This window comes from Cygnus atratus, chromosome 1 (assembly GCF_013377495.2).
Source record: "Cygnus atratus isolate AKBS03 ecotype Queensland, Australia chromosome 1, CAtr_DNAZoo_HiC_assembly, whole genome shotgun sequence".
Taxonomy (NCBI): Eukaryota; Metazoa; Chordata; class Aves; order Anseriformes; family Anatidae; genus Cygnus; species Cygnus atratus.
The window spans coordinates 37,011,850-37,031,405 of record NC_066362.1 but is presented as its reverse complement, the minus strand read 5'-3'; the positions used below and the strand labels follow the sequence as shown (position 1 = coordinate 37,031,405).

At 38.7% G+C, this 19,556-nt stretch overlaps 1 protein-coding gene across 5 annotated transcripts in view; it reads left to right on the top strand.

Moving 5' to 3' along the window:
- GRIP1 (glutamate receptor interacting protein 1) overlaps nt 1–19,556 on the top strand; it is a 221,669-nt gene that overhangs the window by 134,687 nt on the left and 67,426 nt on the right. For all 5 annotated transcript variants that reach the window (XM_035544074.1, XM_035544071.1, XM_035544072.1 and 2 more), the window contains exons 3-7: nt 9,027–9,162; nt 10,087–10,232; nt 13,753–13,836; nt 14,758–14,833; nt 16,221–16,366. In XM_035544074.1, coding sequence (XP_035399967.1) covers nt 9,027–9,162; nt 10,087–10,232; nt 13,753–13,836; nt 14,758–14,833; nt 16,221–16,366 — 588 coding nt within the window. The remainder of the gene's footprint in view (nt 1–9,026; nt 9,163–10,086; nt 10,233–13,752; nt 13,837–14,757; nt 14,834–16,220; nt 16,367–19,556) is intronic.

The following is a 19,556-nucleotide window of genomic DNA, read 5'->3' as shown; positions in this document are numbered from 1 at the left end:
GTGCTGTTCTACACTGCAGCATTTCTGCTAGCAAGGGAGAAGCATTACTCAGCCCCTCATCCAGCTCAGACAGGAATGGAGAGGAAACTAATGTTGTAATGGAGCTCTGTCCTTTCTTCATCGATCGCATCAAACAGAGACACACAGAGGTATCCTGGCAAGCAGTTTGGAAGCACTGGCCCTTCTTCACTTTAAGACTCAGTTGCTTATAGCACAAAGCAAAATTTTCAAAAGGAGCCACATTTTATGTAGCCTGCTTTGGGAAATACAGATTTGAGGTAACTATGGATTTAAGATCCATCTCAAAAGTACCTTCTACCTATTTCCCACTCAAGCAAAAAACTGATAGTGTGTGGAAGCAGAGAGATTTGATCTTTGAAAGGCCCTGAAATGAGTATTGAATCACAGAATTGTAGGGGTTGGAAGGGACCTCGAGAGATCATCGGGTCCAACCCCCCTGCCAAAGCAGGTTCATTAGAGCAGGCTGCCCAGGTAGGTGTCCAGACGGGCCTTGAATATCTCCAGAGAAGGAGACTCACAACCTCCCTGGACAGCCTGTTCCAGTGCTCCATCACCCTCACCGTGAAGTTCTTTCGCATGTGAAGAGGTTGTGAATGTCGAGGCCACTGAATCATTCATCATTGTGCCTTTTCTGCTGAAGCCTCTGGTGTCGTTCCTTCAGAAACCTCCATCCAGCTTGACAGATTGGGGTGTCTTAGTGTAGAACAGGTCCTTGTCCAAAGGTAAGGAAGTTGCAAATGTTCAAGCAATGCAGGTGGCTGTCAACATATACATACTCTCCCAAAGAAAGGCATCAATGAAAGTGCTAGAAATTCACAGCTAGCTCAGAAAATAAGTGTGCTGTAACTAGAATACATTGTTGAGTGAGTTTGCATTTCACACTGTCTTTATTCCCACCATGGTGCAAGGTGGCACTTCAGACACTTTTTTTTTTGTAGATAACAATGAAAAAGAAAAGTTTTATATTGTATATGATTCCATGGTTCCATTGATTCCATTAAATCTCCATCTTCTTAGAGTAATGTATTAAAATATTCATATTTACTGAAGACAGATGTTTTAGTGTTTTATAAATTTATCAGTAATTTTTCCTCTAATTGAATTTCTCTGCCAAGATTTGCTCAGGGATTATGAGTTGTAATTCTGTCATTTTGACACTTAAGATTTAAGCATATCTTACATTCTAAATCCATTTTAATTAAAATAAGTTGATTGTTCTTTCATATAAGAATCCGAGCTTGTAATTTGATTCTTTACCTATAATAGGAGATGATAAAACTTGTATGTTTCTAATTTCTTTCTAAGCAGATGTTCTGTACTGTATTACATTCCATGTGTATGGACATCTGTACAAATTCAGAAAACAGGAAACACATAAGCAAAAAAAAAAAAAAAAAAGAAGAAAAGATATCTTAAAAATAAGAACCCATCCAAATAGTGTGGCAGTTTTAAATGTTTCTCAGTGGCAGAGATTTTGCCCTTCCCCACTGCTGTGTTCTCCCACACAGTCCAAAACTAGGTGGACTGAAAAAAAAAAAAAAAAAAAGTGTAAGGTTGCATTGATTTTATTCCTGTATAAGCCTTGTTCTGAGCCATCTCAAAAAAACGTAGACAGGGAAGGGCTTGTTTGTTTTTCTGACTGTGTGGCCTGATGCTTTCAGTCCTTGATATGTAAACTATGAAAAATAAACTACAGAGAGAAGAATTAAGAATTGGTCATGGACAAAAATTTCTAGTAGCTCCAGCTATTAGAAGAATCATATGACACCATCTGTGTTGAGTTAACTCAGGTTAATCTTTCTGTATGCTCAGTATCTTCAAAAGTAATGTGATGAATAATTTTAGTCTTCTAATACTAGAAAGTTTGGCTTATTTTGTGTATTGACACACAGTCTTGATTTGTTGTTTTCTAGCATGGTTGTGCAACATAACCAAATGAAAAAAGCAAATGAAAAAAATCATACTACAAATTCATAATTCATTATGAAATTTCTGTGAGCAGAACTATCCAGTGGACCAAAAAACATGTTGTTCCCTCACTGCTTGTCTTGCCTGGAGAAGCTTCTAACCATACAGGTGGGCCATCCAGCACCAACCCTAGTCTGCATAGCCACTGCAGTTAGTCCAGAGTCCTCTCTGCTTCTTGTACAACTGCTTCCATGGACCACTTTTCACTCTAAGTTCAAAGCAGCCTTTTTTTTTATATCCTCATATGACGCACCTGTTACCTAAGAGAGGTGAATTCAGTCAGGAATGAGATGCCTGCTCTTGAGCATGTGTCTTTGCTAGCATGGCTGTGCTGCAGCTGGAAAAGCACTTGGACAGTTTGTCATAACCACACAGGAGGCCGTGGGATGGAAATGCTACGCCTTGGTAAGGTAATAATGGTTTAACTCTGATCACTATCAAAACCAAAATGCAGTTCTCCAGCAGCTGATTGTGGGTTTTTCTCTGTCACAGTTACCAAGAATATTATTGTTGTAGGAAGAATCTTACAGTCCTGCTAAACATCTCACTCTTGAGATGTAATTACTGAAGTTACTGTGGTGTTGTTTGATAACCGTGTCATATATTGGATAACAATACACTTATGCTAACAAATTGATACGGTTCTTGTCACTAAGAATGAAGAGGCTTGGTGGTTATTTGATTTCAGGTTTAGGATATTTATATTAATTTCTAATCTGTTGGTGTATAAACGGAGTTCAAAATTTAGTGCTTATGTTAGGTGCTAAATTGAAGAACATCCCTGTTGTATACCTCCATTTTGATTTAGAGAGAGTTGGCTGCCACGGTATCTGTTTCTGTGCCTAAGAATATGAAAAACATACCTGGAACCAAATAGTGCAAGAACTAATTAATCGGGGAAGCAAACCAGATATAAGCTATGTTGCCATGTCCTGTAGGCCTAGCACTTTCAGTGAGTTATATCATCACATCCTGTATATTGCGGCCTGCAGTTGATCATAAAATATCATTATTTGCTTTCCTGTATCATGCTTAGGTCAGGCAACAGTCAAATTTTCTCCACTTTATAAATGCTGGTGGAAGGTATTTGGCTTTTAGATAACATTTCCAAATGGCGAGGTTGTATTGTAGACTGACTCTCCTACAATTCAAAAAAAAAAAAAAATTGTCTAATGTACTGGATATTGGATATTAAATGGTTATTGTGAACTCCTCCAAGAAGACTGTCAATGTAGACTGAGTCTGTCTTAGGCAGTATTTTGCAAATATGTGAGCCTTATCCATCTCCCTTGCTTTTACTGGAAACTGTATAGCATTTGAGGATTGTCTGTCCACAGGCTTGAGGAGGTAAAGGTCAGCTGTGTTTTCAGATTCTTGTCATCAATGTGGTTTTGTTTGCTTGCTTTTTATTATTATCATTATTTATTTATTTATTTATTAGTGAAAATTTAGGTGTTTTAGGGTTTCTTGACAGCCAGTCAGGAAAAGGGAAACAAGGAGTGGAGCATTCATCATCTATTGACATCCCTCTCATCATATTCAGAGCAATGCACCTACCCAAAGGACTTAAAACATTGAGTAGATGTGATGTCCCCAGTATAACAAACTGCTGTCTGTACCTTAAGAATTGACTTTATCTTTATGTGATTTCTTACTAAACTGTGAGATGCCTACTGGAATGTAAAGCAAAATGTTTCCTCTGCAGAATTTCTGCAGACATACAGGGAAAATCCATACAAGGAGAGCATTGACTGTATTTTCAACAGACTTACCAATTACTTACTTATTGATTATGTATGTCTTTTGGTAGGAAATGGTCAATAACTGCAAGTTTTCTTTTATTTTTAGGTTAAGTTCCATTTATGCTCTGTCCTGGCTGCACTGAACAAATTCATTTGCTACGTAGAGGATACAGGAACTTAACCTGACTGTGTAAATTTTAGACACTTTCTTGGATTTAAAAGTGAAATTTTCACAGAAGGGAATGAAAAAAGACAGTCAGTATCTGGGATGAAAGCAAATGTTTTTCAATTTTACTTCAATATGCAAATTAAGATATAAACTTGTAGGAATATAGAAAATAGATAATAAAACTTTTGATTAAGTGTTCTCTCAGCTTTCAAATGTTATTCTGGGAAAAATTCTTTTCTGTATTCTAGTATTTAATTTTCTTTTTTGAAGAAGTGAATGTATGCCACATTCAGAAATCTCATGAGTCAACTTATTTTCCATGCTTTTTATTCATTAAAACATGTTATTTACATACATCAAAATGCAGGAAATTATAAAATGTCTGATCGTATTTAAAATTCTAGGAGCTTCATCATGATAGTATTCTTGAGGAAAAGTCAATTTGACATGTTTCTTGTAGTCTACTTACCTTCAAGTTGTTCCATTTCTTCATCTTCTTACTGGGGTATTTACCTAGTCTTGTATTTGAGCATAGACTCACAGGATATCCTGAGTTGGAAGGGACCCATAAGGATCATCGAGTCCAACTCCTGGCACCACACAGGTCTACCAAAAATTCAGACCATATGAATAAGTGCACAGTCCAAACGCTTCTTAAACTCTGACAGGCTTGGTGCCATGACTACGTCCCTGGGGAGCCTGTTCCAGTGCGCGACAACCCTCTTGGTGAAGAACCTCTTCCTGATGTCCAGCCTGAACCTCCCCTGCCTCAGCGTGACACCACTCCTGCGGGTCCTGTCACTGGTCACTAAAGAGAACAGATCGGCGCCTGCCCCTCCGCTCCCCCTCGTGAGGAAGCTGTAGGCTGCGATGAGGTCTCCCCTCAGCCTCCTCTTTTCCAGGCTGAACAGGCCCAGTGACCTCAGCCGCTCCTCATACGTCTTCTCCTCTAGGCTCTTCACCATCTTTGTAGCCCTCCTCTGGACACTCTCCAGTAGTTTCACATCCAGTCTCCAATAATTTCACATCCAAGCACTAGATTATTTTTGAAGTTTTTTGTCCTATTTTGAGTAGCCCTGTAGTCTCCTAGGCTTCAGATCACAGCCTTGTTACACCAGCTGACCGGGCTGGAGGTCAGGCACACAGTTACAGTATTGCAGCAGTGGATCTAAGAGAAGCATTCAGACCAAAATTATGAAAACAACCAACAGCGTTATGTTTTCTTCCGCATTCAGCTGCTTTGTATGCTCCACCTTACTGGATTGGAGACTAAACTAAGCTCTTTGGAGCGGAAATTTCCATTACCATGTCGCATCTGCATGCACGCACAACCATGCGCATTTGCATGCCCCACAACGAGCTCATCTCCAGTGCTTGGTCATCTTCCCAAGCCCTGCGCCTGAGGTAGGTGGATGCCAGCAGAGCCGTGGGGCAGCTGGTGCAGCACAGACCGACATTTGCCCAAGGTTGCCCTGCAGCAGCCCTGGGGGCTCGTCCCAGAGCCCAGGGTGAGCTGTGTTTTGCTGAGTGCTGCTGGAGTGGTTAGTGCTTGGGAGGGGAAGAAGTTCTTGAGTGCATTTCTCAAACTGAAGTGTAAAATGGTATTGATTTGGGCTTTTTATAGACTTGGGAACGTATTTTCTCTGAGTGGTTTCATTTTAGAACAATTCACTTGGTACATATCATGGAGCTGTATTGCAGGAGTGGCGTTCTGATATCTGATGCCTCATAAACTGTTGTGGAATAAGAAGACATTGTTTCCTACGCTTATGTTTTATATTCAGTTTGCAATTAAGCAAAAGACTTGTAAATTGAATTCCTGTTTTCCTCATAAATTAGAAGAGATCTGGAAATAACTTCTTTGACTTTCCTTCTGACGCTGGCTATGCTAATGTAGTTGGCACTGTGGGGGTGCATGTGGGAAGAGCAGGCCCCAGAGCCTTTTAACGAACTAGGAGTTTGCTGGTTGGCCTAAGTAATGAGCTACAAGTGAGCTGATACATGAAGTATGGTTTTTAACCCACAAAGAATAACATAGCTTTTTGTTAACTAGGGAATAGAGACTGACCTCATGTTATTTAAGGAATAGTGCATATGGATGCAGTTGCTTGTTAGAGTGGTGTTTGTAGAGATGAAGTGGCCAGGTTGTTCTGATATTGGGCATTTTGATTATACTCCTGTGGGATTAGTCTATATAATAATGTAGAAGCAATGCAGGTGAGTAAACATCTAACATATAGCATTAGAAGAATAGCAATCGTGATTTAAGAAAGCAACGATGAAAAATGGAGAGACTGGGTTATCAAGTGGGCCTGTTTAACAGCTCTTCTAGGGTTAACAGCCCCTTATAAATAAAATCAAATTAGGTAGATTGATTTGTTCCTGTTATGGTTATGTACAAAAACAAACAAAACAACAACAACAAAAAACCTACAAAGCCCTTCAGAGGGGCAAACCTAATGCTACTGCAGTGTACTCTTTAGATGACCTCATCTGTTAGTTAGCAATGGGCATTTCTCACCGCCACCCCTTTGCAGTGCTGGTACATCTTTTTCTAGAAAGAATGTGTGGAGGTCACTGTTCTGTTGGCAGAGGTACACAGAAACCTGTCAGAATAGATGGCGAGAAGGAGGTAGCCTGGTCATTAATTTCTATGCCAGCAGTTGCAGGGAACTGTATAATTATTAGCTAGTTTAAAACACTCCGTGGATCATCTGTTCTGCATGTCACTTCAGGCAGCAGAGTATTTCCCAGCACTGGATTGCAAACTCAGAACCTATTTAAAAGATCAAAACACAGCAGTATTATGCTACGGCAAAAGGTAAGGCATGCTGAGTGCATTGCTGATGTCCTCTATACATGTTCTAGCAAGCTATTTGTTAAATAAATTTCTTAGGTGGTCCTAAGAAGCAAATTATACTACTGAGTACTTCAAAAGAGGAATTCAGTTGGGTAGGAGGGGAGGGAGGGAAATTCTCCTTCTGAATTCAGATCTCATGGTGGTGTAAACCCTGAGTAAACAAGTGGGACATTCCAGCCAAGCACCTGAGGCTGTAATGTGCAGAATGGGTGCAACTGTGCAGTATTTTTGGTTGCAGTAAATACAACGCCTGACTCCTGTAATCACTGTGAGTATTTGCAGTTTTTTATAAAACTGAAAATAGTGTTTTGTTCCATAGTGTCTCCTACTGCTATGCAACTTGTCTATATGCTCAGGTGCAGGTGAACACATCTGTTCTTTCTGAACTGTCAAAATGCCCAGATGGGACTAAATGTTTTCGTGGAGCTCTATAGCTTCCAAATGACACTTGAAACTTTTTTGTGCCAGCCAAATTGCATGCACCAGGTAGCTATGCATCTGTCTGCATCTGATTGCGTAGGGACACGTCTTGGAACAGTCTCTCAGTCTCTTATAATCTATTTTATTGTAATACACCTTCCACTTTTGAAATACTCATTTCAAAGTTTAGAACAATCCATGCTGCTGACCTAATACATCGCAGAATTTTGTCTTAGTAGAAGCTTTATAAGCCTAGGAAAATCCTTGTTCAAGCACTAAAGTCTTGCTGTACAATGGTAGAAATGTGAATAACTGAGGTCCTCAGCAGCCAGAAAGGAAAGAAGAGCCTGTCAGCCATCTAGAACGGAGTGGGAACGTTCAATAGGATGATGCTATGCCTCCAAAAGATGCAGCAGTTAACCCTGTTAGAAGTAGCACCAAGGTTGGAGGGATGCTCCACCAGGGCTGTAGGCGCTTCTGAATGCTTTCCTCTGTGCTCCACCATTACCTCTGCATTGCTCAAGTTTGGCAGTTCTTGTTCAGGGTAGCTGTTCTTCATCTTGAACTCAAGATATATTAGGTCATATAGATTGATCATTAGGTCATATGTATTGATAGAGCCTTGCTGCCATTGGTATAGTACTTATTCTAGATTTTTGATGTTTACTGGTGAACATATGAATGTATAAAAGGAACTTGTTTGTTTTCTGGGTAGCTTTTTATCTTTAAATCTTGTGCTGCCATGGCAAGATTGCTAGCTCAGTGCAGTGCTGACATACTGTGGTTTGTAGTGTATGCATGGTGTTGTTTGATTTGACCAATTCACCTAGAAGCTGCATATTGATGCTGTGAAGGACCAGAGAGATGGATGATCCTCATGGGATGTCATCATTTTCAGGATGAATCTTTAGGATTTTGTGTATTTTTGCAGAATATCAGGGAAGCTGGTAGTTTTCATAGGTCTTCTCTGGAAACACTAGACATGAGGGATGTCTTGTGCATTTTGAAACAGTTCCAGCATAGCTGCAAAGGTGCATATATGGTGCATGTCCAGCATGTGCAATAAGGCCAACTGTTTCTGAGTGGTCAAGGCTTTCCACTGTAGGTGACCTGCTCGTGTTGAGGTTTGTGAGATTAGCTTTGCATTTTTCGAGAATGCTAAATGAGCAAACAGCATGAGAGGGTGTCCCAGACATCATGTGAGGGAAACATTATATACAACTGTGACTATGAAAGACCTTCACTTTATTATCTGTTCTGAAGAGATTTCAGAGTGTTACTGTGGACGTCTATTTGTGTAAGAATAAGGAATACAACTGTTAGGTTTGATACATTTACTCTGCGTCCGAATTCTTGTTATATCCAATTGTTTGGATTAACTCTGACATCTGCTAGTGACCTCAAATTAAGTCTGAAATTTTTTAGTACCATTATGTCATTGTGTCTTTTACCCTTCTATTTAGTTATCAGCTGAAGTAATTTACAAAGCATATTGTTCAGAGAGAGAAACAGAAAAGGAGAAGAATTGTGGTGTGTGGTCTTTTTATGTGAAACAACTACCTTTGGTTCAAGTGTTGCCAGACTTTGCATTTATTGGCTCTGCATAGTGTACTAGCACATTGGTGTAGTTTTTAATAACCTTTTACAGAATATATATCTTGGATTTCTCTATATGCAGAGCCTTGTGGACAGAACTTTTGAATTGCAACATAAAGAATCCCCAGATGTAGACGTTATTTCTTATTAACACACACAATGATTTTCTTGGGAAGTAGATGACATTTTAGAAAAGCAACATCTGTGTTACTGTTTAATTTTAATAATGGCAATAATTTTCTTTCAACAGAGGAATTCAAGGGCTCAACAATAGTTGAATTAATGAAAAAAGAAGGCACTACCCTAGGGCTTACAGTATCGGGTGGAATCGACAAGGATGGGAAACCAAGAGTATCTAACCTTCGTCAAGGAGGAATCGCTGCTAGGTAACCACATTTCAGGCCACAAAATACATTATAAGATGTGATTGCTTCAGAAATACGTACCGCATCAGAAAGGTCACTAACAAATATGTGACTAGATGCATCTGTAATGGCAGCCCATCAGGCTGGAGAAGCTTTGAAACAGCAACAGCTGGTCCCCCTCTTCCCTCAAGGCTTCTTTGATAAAAACTAGAAATACCAATGAGATATTTGAAAGTTGTCATGAGACTAAACAATAGAAATTTGATTGTATATTTTTTAAATTTATTTATTTATTTGGTCCTTGAACAAAAATCTGAGAGAAAAAGCATGAAATATTGAGGGGAGAAAGTAAAACTGAAAACCATAATGTTACCATAATTTAATAGAAAAACCTTCTCAACAACTGTTTTTTAAGATTATAAAAAAGGCTAAAGTCATAGCTACCTTGCTTACTACTAGAGAGGAAAATGAAACTGTTATTCATGAGCAAAACAGGTCAAGATTAAGCTAAATCGTTCCAAGTAACTGAGCAGAACATATGCTTTTGAGCTGTGGCCTATCTCCTTTAGCTATGATGTTAGTTGTGAAGGCAACTGTTATCTAAAAAAATAGTTCTGGCAGTATCCCGAAGAGGGAGACAGAAAGATGGGGGAGATGAAGATGTTATCCCAAATCCTGTGCCCAAACCAGCCAAATCATCCAACTACTATATTGTACAGTTGCTTTTGTACATCAGAAATTAATAATGCAACAACGTTCTTTAATATTTAACAAACTAGACTAGATTAAGTTCTTAAATGCCACTTTTTGTTTGAAAGGTCAACTTGTTTTAATCTAGGTGAATGGAAAAGCTTTCGTGCCAACACTAAACAGTAATTTAAAGTATTCAATTAGTTTGGTCTAGCAGATCTGTTTTTAATAAAAGGAATATGTGCTTTTTCTTAGGAGTGACCAGCTGGATGTTGGTGACTATATCAAATCTGTGAATGGAATCAACCTGACCAAATTTCGCCATGATGAAATCATCAGCCTGCTCAAGAATGTTGGCGAGAGGGTTGTTTTAGAAGTGGAGTACGAGCTCCCTCCAGTCTGTAAGTAAAAGCAGAGCAAACTGAAAGCTGTGCAAAATAAGAGACATGTGTTGTCAGCACGGAGGTGGACATGATAGTGATCTTCATTTTTGCTATTGCTTTCCATATAATTTTGTCCTTTGGCTTATCACAGAGTGTGGAAACAGTACAAAAGAATTGTCAGTGCAAGGAGGTGCTCTCAGAGGTGCCTGGGTATTTTAGGAGCATTAATACAGCCAATGGCAGAGCTGAGTCTTGTCAACTTCCACTATTTTTTTTTCCAGTTTTGAATACTGGGAATTAGATTAGATAGATTCCAGTGCAAGACAATCCTTCATGTTATAGTAAGATCTTCTGAGATGAGACCAATGAACATCTGTGTGTTCTACCTCTTTTTCTTCCTTCTCTCTGTTCGCAGCACCTCATGCTTTCCCAGATGAGCAACATACTTTGAGATTTTCCCAGCCTTTTCTGACATCAGTTTTAGGCAAAATCTCATTTCTAGAGCAGAAGACCCAGTGGAATAGGCTATTAGGGATAGGTAGAACTTGAAGAATTCTGTTAGTGAAATGAAGACTTACTGCTGAGCAGGATTGTCTTCAAAATACAAGCATATGTTGGCATCGAAGTCAGAGTGCTACTGAATGTCTTCCTTGCCTCTTTTCTTTGCCCTTTCTTTTTATATTTATGTCTGTGACTGTGGGAGAAAATCAGTGGGAACTGAGGCTATCAGGTATGAAGTAAAAGCTAGAATAATGGTGAGTTGGAAACCTGGGGCCTGAAATGAAGGAGTAAGTGACATGTGGCACCAAGGGGGCTGAAACAACAGCCTTTAAAAGAGTGCATGTTCTTTCATGATGCTCGCTGGAGGGGAGAAGATGTGGTTTTCTGGTGTTTGGCCAGAAAAAAAATGCAGAGCTAGCTAGGAAGCTCTTGTCTCCTTAAATAAAGACTTTCACTGCAATAGAAGCCAAAAAATCCATCAGTCTTTTTGATGGTGCTCAGAAGAGAATGAACTCCCTACTGGATTCTTGCAGCTGAAGAGTTAGTCTAATTACATATTTGGTCGCTTTTATGACCTCCTGACAATCACCTTAATACGTTTTGAATATTCTCTGTTGATTAGTGTTTGTTTATGGTAAGAGAGCTTCACGTTCAAAAATACAGTATTTGAGGTAATGAATTCAGCTGAGTTCAGAATTATTTTACTAGAGGTGGCGTTGGTTTATGAGCATTATTTGTTTCCCACTTAGTCAAGTGGGCTTCCTTCAGTATCACTGCTGTTGGTGTATATGCCACTCTTGTCCACAGAAACAGGATTTTTTGTATGGTAAATTACAGTAGCAATCATTAACCTTTTTTCTGAGTCCTTGAAATTTCTGACTCCTTCATACAAGCCTGGCTAATATTGTGTAGATAATGTGCAGTTTAGTTGTTCCCATTAACTTCTCATGAACTAGTTAGACAAAGTGACATTTTAACGTAAAGTTTTGCAGTAGGTCACGTGGTGAAGTCCTGGCACCTCCTTCCCTACCCCATACATAAATAATTTCTACTGCTGTTCTCACAGTTGCCCCCTCAGAGAGAGGGCTGTTTTGGTTTCTGAGTGGGGAAATGTCAGTACGTTAATAATGATGGATTAAACCTGGCTGAGCACTAGTAATCTCGCTCTCCCTAGTGTTTCCTTCCCTGTCTGGCAGTGTTCACAGCAGGAGGATGCAGCTTCTATTTTCAGCACAAGCCACCTCACCATTTCAAACTGGAACATTAACCATGTCTGCCTTGCATCTGCTTCTCGTTGCTAATGGCTAAGGGCTTTTTTCACCTCCCAGGCTGAGGCTGGGGTGGAAGTACAGCTGCCTGAATGGTTGTTGTTCAAGTGGAAGGATGCTGCATGCCCTTCTTCACTGCTGAACTACAATCTTTGTCCCCAGTGGAGGCCACAAGCTACACGGAGCAGATTAGCAAGTGGAGGTTCAGCTTGTGTTGTGTGCTGGGCCACCTTAGGTTGATAGGAATGCAGGCAAGAGTTGTCATCATCTCCCTACAATTTGGTCCTTTTCTGTCAATAAAGGGTTTCTAGCTGAAAAGGAGCAGCATGGACATCAAGAACACCATCCTGATCTTTGAGCCTCATCAGAAATACTGCACTACAAGGCAATGCTTTGAAGTGTCAGATTTAGCCTGCTTTGCTAAGAGATGAGATTTATTTGCTTTCACTGGGTTGTTTTTCTCGTTCCCTACAGTAACATTGAAAACTGCAGGTCATGGTCAGCTGAGTTTAACAAGGTATTGAAAGAGTCCAGGGGAGAAAAAAAAAAGTATATTCCTGCGCATTTCATAGGGATAGACACTTGGGCAGAAGAGAGAGTCCCAGACCAGGGAGAACCCAGAGGGAGATGTAGGAAGAGCCGAGGGGGCACCACTTCTGTTTGAGGCCACCCATGGGCTGGCAGTGTGCACCTTACCAGCAGCATAGCCTGTCCCCTCAGGGCATCCTAACAGGGACCGGGGAAACTGGGATTATTACAGGCTGGAGTATTAAAGGACATAAGATTTCATTAGTCCTGCATCTCACAAAGCATTCATTTTATAGTTTTGTTGAGGTTTTTGGTGGTGGTGGTTTTTGTGTTTGGTTGGTTGGTTGGTTGGTTTGGTTTGGTTTGGTTTTATCTTTGTGTTATGTGCTACTTGCAGTATCTTACTGGAAACCTAGAAGTTAATGCATATGTGATTTTGCCCAGTGTCCTTTTCCCTTTGGAAAAAGAAGTTCCTGCACTCTGCCAATGTTTTTCCTGTAAAAGCTAACAGTGAGCTGGCCGTTGGTCTCTTAACAGCAGTGGTTTCAAATAATGTAAAATGGATTATCACACCCAAATGTGTTGGCTTGTGCATTAGGCTTCTCACCTCCCAACCCAGCTGCGCGCCACTCCTGTAGTGTTTACAGAGAAAATACTGACTTGACTAGAAGTCAAAAAGATTTTAAACTCACTCACAAATGGTGAGGAAGCATGTTACATTTTTAAAAAGGAAGATATAACAGATCTTTATAATACAAAATATTTTTTTCATCTTAACCTAGCAATCTGATATCACTGAAATCCCCCAGAAATCTTGACTGTCTCGACTTTAAGCAATACAAATGTTGTCATGGCTGAACAACCAGCTACACAGGTAGCTCTGAGAATTTCATTTGTCATCTTTGTGTTTCATTGTGCATCCATCTTTTCTAGCACTCTTCTGCAACTATAAGAAACAAAATGATGCCAAAATTTAAACAGCAAGGCTAAATTTCCTCAGCTGTTGTACATGTCTATGGCTCTTTCTGTAAACCATTGGCAACCTGCAAAGTATCTGGTGCAAAATTCTCTCAAAAAGAGCATGAGCTGTAGTTAATTACAGGTCTTAAGTCTGATTGTTCTTAGAGTCTTTCCAATTGTATGACCACAAATACAGTAACTAGTTTGGAAAAGGTGCAAATCTATACATATAATCAGGAATAGAAAATAATGGTGGAGTTTTTTCTCTTTTCTTTTTTTAGCTATACAAGGATCGGGTGTCATCTTTAGAACTGTGGAAGTTACTTTACATAAAGAGGGGAACACTTTTGGGTTTGTAATAAGAGGTGAGTTATTAAATATGAATGGTCTGTATTTTTGAAATCAGCAAAAGAGGCTAAGTTTTTAGAGCACTAAGAAATCATTTCAAGATTTATGGCTTACAGTTTGTAAAAAATCTATGTGACTCATGTATTATATCTTCCATACATTAGTGTACTGCTTTTATGAACTGCTCTAATATTTGTTTATGGAACAACAGTAATTAATCCGCTATGCCAAGAACATGACAAACTTCATTTCACATTAAGACCAGACTCTGCTGCCACTGAAACCAGCAAGAAGCTGTTTTATTACATAAAATAGTAGTTCTGAAAAAAAAAAATCACATATACTCTTTCTATAAATTAGGTACGGAATCTGATTAAACCTGCTGGCAGTCTGAGGTATATAACAAAAGTATTTTCTCTGACTTAGAGAACAGAAGAAAACATGCAGCTGTTAAGTAATATACCCCAGTGATACATTATGGGAAGCGTATTAGCTTCTTCAGGAAAAAAAAAAAAAACTGTGTTGTGGTGGGGTTTTTTTATTACTTCTTTAATATATAAATTCCTTAGTGGCTACTCATTTTTTGGAGTATACACACAGTACAGGTGTTTTATTTTCTCAGTGCAGCAAACATTACAGAACAGTAAGTTTTCACAATGAGATCAGATTTGGAGAGCAGTTGCGAAGGAAGGAATATACCTTTAATAAGAATCACTCTGTAGAAACATTGTATAAAGGATCATCTATGCCATACATTAGGTCAATTTTGTTTCAAATAAACACCACTGGAGGTTCATATGAATGGCTTCATCATTTTTTCCTATTTATAGCCCATATGTAAGTGTGCACGCTGCAAGCTTTAGACTTAGCTCTTGGAAATGAGCTTTCATAAAAAGCATAAAATGAAGGTGAACTTTCTCTCACTTTTCTCTTTCTAGGTGGAGCACACGATGACAGAAATAAATCTCGTCCTGTTGTAATAACATGTGTTAGACCTGGAGGGCCTGCTGACAGGTACAATTCATCTTTCTCTGTAATGCAAGTGAAAGAGAAATGGAGAAAAGTGAATTATTTGGAATAGAAGTTAAGACTTGGAGTGAAGTAGATGTATTCAAACCTGGTCCTTTGAAATTCATGATTTATGCATTTAATTGTAATAATAATAACAGTAATAGGAAACTACAGAGGCTTAGCACATCACAGTTTGGTGTGAACTTTAATTAACAGGATATCTTGCGTGTTTCAAGACTACCCGTTGAACACTTGCAAAAATTAACCTAAAGTAGTTAGAACAAATCTCTGTATTAGGTCAGAGCACAATCTTTGCAGCCTTCAGACAGGTACTGAAGTTCTTAATTATGCTTTTTATACACTAACACTACAATCTTTTTCTCTCACACTCCAGACAAATACTTGTATGTGATTGGGTGTTGTTTTGTTATTGTTTTAAAACATTTCTTCATACCTGCATGTGAGTTCACACATGAATTCACCTGGAAAACTTCTGAGTGCAGATTTGTGGTTTGGCCCAATGAACATCTTCCTCTTGTAATGCCATCTTGTATCTGTATAAAGAAAAAATATTTACTTTGTGTATAAGTTTAATTCATATTTTCAAAAACGGCATTTGTGCCCTTAAATCATTAAAGAAACTTAAAGGGCATTTTTTTTAAAGGAGATTGATATTCTATAGCTTATGTTGACATTTTTGCCCTTTGAAGCATCAGTTGAGAAGCAAACATTTTGAGAGAGCTTTTGATTTTTGTCCCTCCCTTTTTTCACCATCCTCATCGCCCTTGCCTTCTTGTTTTTATTCCTGATTCTTAAGTTGGCAATGTTAGTCCTTCATTTTCTGTTATAATTCTGATTATGTTATGAGATAAGCCTAGGAGACAATGTACATTTATAAGCAAATTGTTTTTAGGTAGGAAGAAAAGAAAAATTGAACTATCCAAGTAGGAGATATTTTGAAGAAAATCAGTAAATGGACATTTGTATTTTGCAATCTGTTTCTTCACCTGTATGTTCGTAGTACCTCGTACATATTTTTCAGAAAATATCTGTGGGGGAAGGCGTTTATGTATGTGTGAAAGCAGAGTTGTGTGGACGAGGCAGAAACAAAGCATATGTTGACACAGAAGCTATACTTGGTTGTGATTTAACATGACTTGATTATTTAGCTATGTGTTAAGCTGTTTTCCAATCGCTGACTTTCCAATTAAAGCAATTTTCTTTCCACTGTGCCCTCTGAACGTTCTCACTGTCAAAGTAAATGTTAAGTGTTAAGTCAAGAGGGATGGATGTCAGAGAGGGTGTGAGAGAATCGTTTTGCATAAACAGTATTATCTCCAAATCAATTTATCTTATATTAATAAAGATCATTCATTTAATCTCCCTTCAGAGAGGGCACAATCAAACCCGGGGACAGGCTGCTGAGTGTTGATGGGATCCGACTGCTTGGAACAACACACGCTGAAGCTATGAGTATTCTCAAACAATGCGGACAAGAGGCGACTCTGCTGGTTGAATACGATGTCTCAGTAATGGGTACGTTGAGAAGTGGGGTTTTAGTTCTGGGAACCATCTGTGCTGTTTTGCTGCCTGTTCTTGATGAGCTATTTTAGAATTGATTGTGATTTGTTATGCTCCTAGCAGCACTGATATTCTCTTCCGTACCGTATCATTAATCTTGGGTTCATAAAAAGGTGAGCAGTATTTTACTGCAATTTAGCATTCTGACATGGTTTGTAGAGTGAAACCACAGTGTGGATTCTAGCAAAGTAACTTTTCCAGTGACTAGTTTGTAATAAAGGTTAATGAAGTGTAAGCATTTCTATGTCACATGGAAGAGAGTTTACTTGCCCTTACAGGAATTCTTTTGCCTTTTGCCAGTGCAGCTAGGTGGCCGAGACGTTATAAAAAGTGACAAAACTGCCATATAGTGGGGAGAAGAAAAGTTGTTAAGAAATGTAGAGGTGGCAGCAAGTCATGACTTGAGAAATGAGCTAACAGTTCATACAAACTGCTGCTGAACTCACTGAAGGTATTGAAGGATTTTTGGAAAGTCAAGGAGAGCAGGTGATTTTTCACAACAGGTTTGGGAATGAATTATTTCCATGTGCTTTGGAAGGAGTCATATCCCCTCCACTTTTGCAAGACAGTCAAAATTGGTGGCAGCAAGAAATAGAAATACTCAGCAGTCAGACTAAAGCATTTCTTCTCTGTTTGGGGATTTTTCTATTCTATTCCTCCTCAGTTCCACAGTCAGATTTCTAGCCTAGTAGGAAAGTGGCCTCATAGGAATTTGTGAAATAGCACTTTTAAACTTCAAAGCATTGGAAAATATTAACACTTAGGAGAATAATGTAAGATATTTGTTTATTCTGGAACAGCTCTCTTTGTTCTCTCCAAGACACAGATCTTTTTTATTATAATATATGTCTGTGTTTACTTAACTATCCATAATGGAGTGACAGGTTTGCATGGTGTCTGGCAGGTCTGCTGGACATTCATGCAAGGTTCATGTCCAGAAATGCAGTGAGAGCTCTGCATCTGGGCAGGAACCTCCCATGTAGAAAATGAAATGCAGGTGATCTTGTAACCTGAAGGGACTAGAATTTAGCTGTTTTCTGTTTTTTGTTGTTGTTTTTTCTTTTCGAAGATGATGGATGACTAAATATTCTCTATCATCAGTGTTAAAACCAGATTCTTCAAACTCCGCCTTCTCTATGAGAAAGATCTCATTGAAATAAACCCCTGGCTTTGGACAGCCACAGTTTCCAACTAGTCTTTCATTTCAGAGAAAACTCACAGGAAACTGAAGGAGGTGGAATAACTTGAGACTTTGAGTCACAAAGAAAAAAAAGTTAAAAGGAATTGAACACTTGAGAAATTTATGGGATAGTGGTCCTGCAGCATCACCAAGAAGAAATAAGGAGGGATTCAGTAGGCTCTCTGTCTAATGCATTATGTTTTTGTTAGATTTTATCTAACCCCCAGTTGTTTTTTACTTTTTCCAACGTGCACACCATGCATAGTTTTCCAGTGGTATTGTGAAAAATTTTGTTGGGAGGCTTTCTTTACTTTTTGCAGTTATGTTATGAGTAGACCGTGTACCAAAGGCTGAAAATCAGTCATCCTAATCTATTCATTCCTGGCCCTTGAAAATGGTGCTGATCTGGATCTTCAGTTACTACTGCTCAAGTCAAAGTTTGAGCAAAATAAAAGGGAGGATATGAACCATGACCAGAAATGTAAGAATTAGAAAAATGTTACTCTGTTCTCCATCTCTTCTGTTACCCACAAGATAAGGTATTTGTAATGCCACCTCAGGGTTGATATGAATATGAAAAATAGGCTAAAACAAGAGGAATAGTACTAGATAAAATGGCTTATCTGTACTGTTGCCTGGAACTGGTTTGGTAGTTTAGCCTGCTGAGAGCGAAGAAACAATCCAAAAGTTCTTTGAGAGTTTGGTCCATTCTATAGGGTTCTCCTAGAATAAACTTTCAGTGGAATATCTTACTCACAGAGATACAATTGTTCCGTTATTTGCTTTAAAATCTTCTCTTCTGTTAGCAGATAGCTATATCCCATAAAGTAGCGTTTCATGTGACCAGAACTGGAAAGAGCCATAAAATATATTCTGATAGCATGAAATTGGAACTTAATTTGAAAAGGTTACACTAGATGAAGAAAATAATCCTGAGCTATTTTTCAGCTACAGTCCTGTGGTGTGTAACTGACTTTTTATACTCCTGTAAGCATAAGCTGTTTCAAAGGTGCTATATTTCTCTCAGTTTGGTTCCTTTGCCTGAAGTCTTCAAGAGGTCATTTGGGAAGCTTGTACATTTTATTGGTTCTGGAACCTAGACAAACTGGAATAGAAAAAAAGCATCAAGGGGTTCCATACAGGATACATAAGTGTGTAAATATTTTAAGAGATGTGGCTAGTCCCTGTGAACTTGCTTGTGCTTGCTTAAATACAGCCTTAAGTATCTTGCTCAGCTGGGTCTTAGGAAGTAAACTTGCTGATTCAGCATCATGAAGGAGATGTTTTTAGCTTTTTTTGTTAGTGGTGGTGGTAGAGGTGATGATTATTTTGTGTCTTTTTTTTCTCTGATTTACAGAACTTTCAGTTTAGTTAGCCAGATGAATTTCATAATGTCTTATATCATGGAGTGCATAAGCTTTACGTCACACTTAACCTAAGAAATCACAACTTCCCAATAAGAAAATGTATTTGAGAGATCTTTCAGGTAGAGATAAAAATCATATGGGAATGACTTATGAATATGGAACGCAATGGTAATAATAAGCTGCAAACGGAGATTCACACTGCCCCCTTCTAAAATGAGAAATAAAAGCTTATCACTACATTTATGTGGAACAAGAGCAGAGGCAGTGTGCCTTCAGGTTTTCTAAAAGCTGCATTGATGCTACTGGGTTGTCTGTAGTCTCTGTAGCTGGGGTTGCATAAGTTCAACTTGGGTTGAATCTTCCATATTTACTCTGAAAGTCAGCATTCAGAAAAGTTCAAAGGTGATGGCTACCTTGAGTTTAAAGCCTGGCCTATAAAAGTTTTGCATAGCTCTAGTTCATCAATTGCTGCTTTTGAGCAATCTACTTAAATCTTGGATGTTATTGTTGGGGTAATCTTTGAATCAAGAATCCTTTAGTTAAACAAGACCATTAGTTATTGCCAGAACTTAGGCACAAATCTAATCTTATTTATTTA